This window comes from Anoplopoma fimbria, chromosome 16 (assembly GCF_027596085.1).
Source record: "Anoplopoma fimbria isolate UVic2021 breed Golden Eagle Sablefish chromosome 16, Afim_UVic_2022, whole genome shotgun sequence".
NCBI lineage: Eukaryota > Metazoa > Chordata > Actinopteri > Perciformes > Anoplopomatidae > Anoplopoma > Anoplopoma fimbria.
In genome coordinates, this window is record NC_072464.1 from 7,239,001 (window position 1) to 7,245,952 (window position 6,952).

General features: G+C 39.5%; 1 protein-coding gene across 1 annotated transcript; it reads right to left on the reverse strand.

The window, feature by feature from the left end:
- Positions 1-4,452: 4,452 nt before the first annotated feature.
- On the reverse strand, positions 4,453-6,567 carry LOC129104900 (uncharacterized). Its single transcript, XM_054615764.1, has 4 exons — positions 6,526-6,567; positions 5,352-5,471; positions 4,808-5,157; positions 4,453-4,669 (listed from the first exon to the last, which is right to left on the reverse strand). Exons 1-4 carry the CDS (start codon positions 6,565-6,567, stop codon positions 4,453-4,455), a joined length of 729 nt encoding a protein of 242 aa, XP_054471739.1.
- Between the last annotated feature and the right edge of the window lie 385 nt (positions 6,568-6,952).

The window sequence follows — 6,952 nt, forward strand, 5'->3', positions numbered from 1 at the left end:
TAATTTCATTATATTTTAATAATAATAAAATAAATGACCAATGACCTTGTTGATGAGCATTTTTAGCAGCTGACTATATACAGTGTCAAACTATTTTTTATAAATACAGTTCCTACATATGTAAGTCTATATAGTATATACTTATTGTTATTGATAACATAAATAATATCTCTGTTCATTCTGAATAACAACAATTGATTTTTCCTAGTATTATTCTTAATTTTCACGTATACTCCATCACATTTCACAGGGAATTTTAATGTTATTGCATGTTTATTTGTATTCGTTATTGCACTTTTTCCTGGACTATATTTACTTGACTAGGTTTAACTAGTATCTTTACAGATTAAGTGACATTCCCCCTCTCAACTTCTCTAAACTGGTTGAGGTCCAGAGAGGTAAAATGATTACTGTTTCATCCAATATTTCACCAGAAGAAAAGATAAGAGTAAAGAAAAAAAAATTGTAAAACATACTTTGTTTTTTCCCCCCGAATGTCTAGGGCCTACTTCTTTTAACACAAGAGATTTGGTTAAAGTCGAATAGCAGAAATGGGATATTGTTGTAAAATGTAATCTCCTTTTGTCTAATTTTACAACTGGCACTTGTAAATGGCGTTCATTTACATTTTTAATCATGTTTTGTGCTGTTCTGCACACTGCTGCCTGTGTATGCTCTGTATTATAGCCTCCTACTGAAAAGGGAAGTGAACTATCCCTGCTGTCCTCAGAGCTGAAAGCTGACAGAGAGAAGATGCAGGAAGCTGTGAGCTTTTGTTTCCTGACAACTCTTTTAAGTAGTTTATTTCAACTTTTCTTTTGTAAAATCCTTTTATTACTGCAGTTTTTGTCCGATAAGTCGAAGCAAACAAATGTAAGAGATATGACAATACATGGCAATATGTGAGCTATTGGTGTGGGGACTAGTTTAGGTAAAGTAGCCTACGAGGTTAATATGTGAGTCTATGGTTTAACGGCAAGGCTGTGCGTGAAGACATTTCTTAATTTCAATCCACATACGCAGTACTGTTTGAACGTTTTCAATCACTGATGTAAGTTATTCGTGCAAACAATCACCTAGCTTACAACAATACACCTTATAAAAGGTCCTGCCTCTCCTGCTAAAAACAGACCTTCTCCCTCCCATTTGACTGACAGAATGAAAAACCATATACAATTTAAAAGTTCATAACATCAGATTTATTTTTTCCATCTATCTAATGGAAATAAATCTTATTGAGACAAAAATCTTGGCTGAAGGCCTCATCTATTATCTGTCTTTGGGAGATTTTTTAATGTAGATTCATTCTGTCCGGATTCTCCTACACAAATGGACCATTATGTGGTAGAAAGCAGGCTGCTGCATATAATCTACCAAGCCACTAGAAGTCATAATTGTAAAGTCTGTTTTTTAATTTTACAGAATTGTGTCAATATGTAAAAAAAATAGTTTTCCAGCTGCAAGGCACCTATATTAGGCCTGATTTAGCAGCTGTCAGGGATATTTAAAAAAAAAAAAGACATTACAGACTTCATTGACACCTTGTGGAAAGTGATTTTTGATGGGATGGCACCACCATGTGGTCATTTATGCAGCACTCAATATTATGGCCGATAACTCCAGAAACATGAGGTTTAAAATCAAACTGGATTTCTCGGAAAATAATGAATCTGCCCAAACAGTTTCTGTAAATTTAAAGGTTATATTGTTAAGCATCTTTTAAATTACACCGATGGCTTATGTATTTGGGTACCACTTTACTTATATTAAGACAATATGTTTTTGTATTACAAGTTTCCTGACAGGATGTGTTTAGATATGCAAATAAGGTAATTTCTTATTAAATATTTTGCATACACTTCAAGAACACACATCTGAGCCAGGTTAAAAATCATTGTTTCATTTTGTTACCATATAAGAGTCAATGATTTTTCACAGATGAAAATTTGGGTGTATATTTGTATCACTACATGAATCAGAAAATACTGTTGACATATTGACAAATTTGACAAGAAAATGTCTGACAAGGTTACACAAGCTAGGATTACTAAAATGAATGCATTTGTTTTGTGCAAGCTCCTGTGGACACAAACAAGACTGATCTGATAAGACAATGATTTAATTTAATGAACATCAGTGCAAAGGTTCACACGTACACAATAAGGAGCAAATTCTTTTTTTAGGGAGCTTTGGTTTGAGCGTCTCTGCTTTCAGATCTCCATCAACTTGCTTTGGGAGAAACTGATGGTGGGGAACAGAGATGGGGAGGGGCGTTCTCAATTTGGACGATTAGCAGGAGTTGGTGGTGAATGTGGAGGAAGAATAAACATCTCTGGAACACGGCTCGTGTTGTAGAAGGATTTGTCCTGACGGCCCTAGATCAACTCCTGGTAGATCTGGATGTGTGAAGTCCAACAGCGTCTGGAGAAACCCACAAAGAAAATGTGTTGTATTAAAACACCATGAATAACCAAACCTCCATTAAAAAAAGATAACAATAAGAGTCAATTTTAGGAGTATCTACATTCAGAATGGAATCAGACTTTCTAACATTTCAGGTCTTTCCTTTCATGAATAGTTTCCACGTCAGATATTGTTTTAAGATGATCACTCAAATATATAACATCCTTGTTTTCAATTAATCACTTCTACAGGCTTGATCATTTCTGAAGTCCACATGAACTTAAAATACATGGCTAGACACTGAGACACTCTTTACATGTTATCTCAAATGTTCTATTTACCAGTGTGTCTCTGGTCCCTTCTGTTCCACTCTTAGGTCTTCACATGTCAACAGGTTGGAGGTGTCCAGGATGATGGAGTAGGCTGTAAGTGGAGGTACAGTTGTCTGGCCGAATCTTCAGGTGGAGGCGGAGGTGCTCGGTGATGTCTTTAGGTGGAGGTTCAGGCTGCAGCTGTCTTCAAGGATCTTCAGGTGGAGGCGGGGCTGCAAGTTGATAACTGTAGGTGGAGGTTCAGTCTACAGCCTTCCGCTAGAATCTGCAGTTGGAGGCGGCAGCTGCAGGTTTGGCAGAGGCTGTGGGTGGAGGTCTGAATGGCAGCTGTCTGCCATAAATCTGCAGGTGGAGGCGGCAGCTGCAGGTTATGGCAGAGGCTGTGGGTGGAGGTTTGAATGGCAGCTGTCTGCATACAATCTGCAGGTGGAGGCGGCAGCTGCAGGTTATGGCAGAGGCTGTGGGTGGAGGTTTGAATGGCAGCTGTCTGCCACAATCTGCAGGTGGAGGTGGAGGCAGCTGCAGGTTATGGCAGAGGCTGTGGGTGGAGGTTTGAATGGCAGCTGTCTGCCACAATCTGCAGGTGGAGGCGGCAGCTGCTGCAGGTTATGGCAGAGGCTGTGGGTGGAGGTTTGAATGGCAGCTGTCTGCCAGAATCTGCAGGTGGAGGCGGCAGCTGCATGTTATGGCAGAGGCTGTAGGTGAAGGTTTGGCTGCAGCTGTCTGCCAGAATCTGCAGGTGGAGGCGGCACTTCAGTTTGCTGGCAAAGGCTACAGGTGGAGGCTGGCGGAAGTTGCAGCTGGTGGAGCAGGTGGAAAAATGGTCAATGGAAGTTGTTGATGCAGCTTGTTTGGAGCACGACACTTCAGAGGCTGTAGGTGGAGATCTGTCCCTAGCTACCTTCCAGGATCTGTGGGTGGAGCATGGGCAGCAGTTGGGTCGAGGCAACAGATGGCTATTGTCGGCTGGAAGCAGAGGTTGGATCTGTGGCAGAGTGAAAGAGGCTGAAGGTGGAGAGGAGTTTGTGATTTCTCAGGTGGATGTCTGGCTGGAGGTTGGATGGTAGCGGTTGTAGGAGGAGGGTGGAGGATAGTACTTCAGATGTTTGTAGGGGCTGTCCTGTCCTGGCAGGTGCTTTTGGTCCCTGTTGAGGCTGAAGCTGGATAACAGAGTTGGTTAACAAAGGCTGCATTTACTGATTAAAAAACTGATAAAACTTTTTAAGAATACTTAACTTAAATCTACAATACTAAAACTTAAAACTACGAAACTTAACTTAAATTAAAACAATACTTAACTTAAACTACGATACTTAACTAAACTACAAATCTTTTAAAAACTAAAACTTAAAACAATACTTAACTTAAAACTACAATCCTTAAAACTTAAAACTTAAAACTTAACTTAAAACTACAAAACTAAAACTTATACTACGATACTTAACTTAAACTACGATACTTAACTTAAACTCCAAATCTTAACTTAAGCCTAAAATACTTAAACTTGAAACCTAAATACTAAACTTAACACAATAATACTTAACTTAAACTACAACACTTAACTTAGAACTACAATACTTAACTTAAAACTAACGTACTAAAACTTAAAACTACAATACTTAACTTAAAAATACTTAATAAAACTTAAAACTACAGTTCTTAAACTTATTTGCAATATTATGTACAGATCTGATCTTAATTGATCATAACAGAGTTCTTAGCTCTTTGGTGGGGTCCCCGGTCTTGGTTCCCCTGAAGTGTCCACCTCGTAAAGAGGAGGATAGACTCCAACCCGGTAGGAGACCTCCACGTTCACCAGTCCGTCTCCGTTGACTGTTTGGGTAAACAGAGGACGGTCCAGTCTCTCCCACAGCTTCTGCTTGAGGATGCGTCCCAGGTCTAGACTGTATGGACGCAGACGGCCGTTCTTGAACCTGTAAGCAGAGGAAGAATTGGAAATTAAATCATAATGTCATATGTGATTTAAATGTTGGTACGTGGACAAATGAACCAATACATTTTGAAGTGAATGTAAAATTAGATAATTATCACAGATTTTTGACACAACGTACCTCAGCATATCATCAACAACCTCGTGGTAGAGCTGCTGGTACCCGTCTACTGAAAGGTTGAGTATCTTCAGAGGGCCGTCGTGGTGCAGTGGAGCAGTGGAGGGCTGGAGGCTGGGGGCCACACTGGGGACTACTGGAAGGTCATCAGGTGGGATGGTGGCTCGAGGCTTCAGGACCAAATCCAAAGACCCTGGAACGTCACGAGCAGGAGTGGAGGGCTGCGGAGTGGGGACACTGTCCAAAACCTCTGGATGTTCAGGCAGGGGACGGGCCACGGAGGTGCGCTTCCTCTTCTGGGGAAGGTCTCCAGTAGCAGCAGAGAGCCGGCGCTTTCTCTTTAGAGTCGGCCCCTGGTCATCAACACATGAGAGGATGTCAGTAAGCTTCTTACGAAACAACATACTTTTACAGTCTCACAAGAGGAAAATCTACATCAGATACACTGCAGAGGACAACTTTGTCAAAATAAAACACCCTTCACAAATTCTGTCCTCGTTACAGGATTCTAAGGTGAAATTTATTTTACAATGTGGGAATGTCTCACCTGGTCGTCCCTGCAGCATGCACACTGTCTGCAGGCTGAGGGCCTCCTCACGCTCTCTGCCTGGCGAGCAGAGATTCTCCTTCCTGTCTGGCTGTCAGTCAGGAGAACGGGAACTTCACACTGCAACAACACACACTCATGTTAGAATGAGGCTTAACAAGTACAGTAAAACCAACATCTGGCATTTCTCCATTTTCTCAAAAAGAAAAGGACTGAAATGCTCCCTAAAACAAGTCATGTATTCTCACAAGCATAGTGGGTCTATCAGCCCTATATAATATATATGGCCTTATTACCATACATTTGCTATATAATTCATTATAGATTTATATGAATAAAATACTAGCCTCTTATAAAACATTATTGGAAAGTAAAGGAGTGTGGACAGGTTTTCTGTGCTTAAATATTAGCCGACCACAGATTTGCTCTAGTAGCCTGATTAAAATCATTATTTTAGGAATATGCAACATCTAACCACAAAACTGAAAGAGTTTTGGTATTAAAACCTTCTAAAGAAAGGACATCTAGGTCAGGAAACAACACAGTTGATATTGTGCTTTAGTGCTGCACATTATATAGATGTAATAATATGATCACACCTGTTTACGATAAACGATAATTGTTTTGTGATATAATATATTATATATATAAGACTATAATGAAAACATTGATGTACAGTAAAGCAGTGATTTAGATTGATTAATGAGTGAGTTTTGGTCTTTTTTTACTAAACAGATGTATCCTGTACAGTTCAGTACTTTAGTCCAGCAGCCTTCTAACAGTGTAAATCATTACAGTAACAACGACCGTCTCCTCCATTATTCATAACACAGTGTATTATCGTATGTTTCCTGTGTGTGACCCCCCGGGGTGGAGGAGTGATCATGACAGAGACGATGATCAGTTCACTTTGACATATCTGAAAGTCTCGACGGTAAAACACATAGAAAACAATGTCGATTTTCAAAGTGTTCAAATCTCACATTTTCCATGATGGAAGTTAGTTTAGTCGCTCTCGTCAGTCTCTGTGAGTCTTTAGTTCTTGTCAGGAAGGAAGAAGTCTGCAGTAGAAGAGGTAATTTGCAAAAATATTTCGAGTTCAAGAGAAAAAACTTTTGTTGACCGCTTGAGTTGTTGTTTGTGTTTAAATGACGATCGCATATAAACGATGTACCTGAAGAGAAACCATAGCAACCATGGAATCCTCCGCGTCCATTTTGTGTCTGTGTCTCCATCACATCTCACCTCAGTAATCTAATGTTTTATCCCACCAGCCTGAGATCAAGTCCATATCTAAATATCTATCTCCACATCTGACTGCGTGCTCAGTCTTATTGCTGCTAAAAAATGTTGTTTTAGTCTTTATATCATTATATATTGATTTATTAATGATGCTCTGCTGCATGTCCCTGGAATAATTATATAGAATATAAACGTGAATGTCTTTTTTATTTGTATGCGTCTGAATGATCATATAGTAATTATTACAATGATAATAATATGTCATTTTTGTAATAGAATCAGCCAGAACTCTCCTCCATATGAATGACGTGATGTTGGTTTAGACTGCTGACATTTTTTTTAATTCCTATTTAATCATC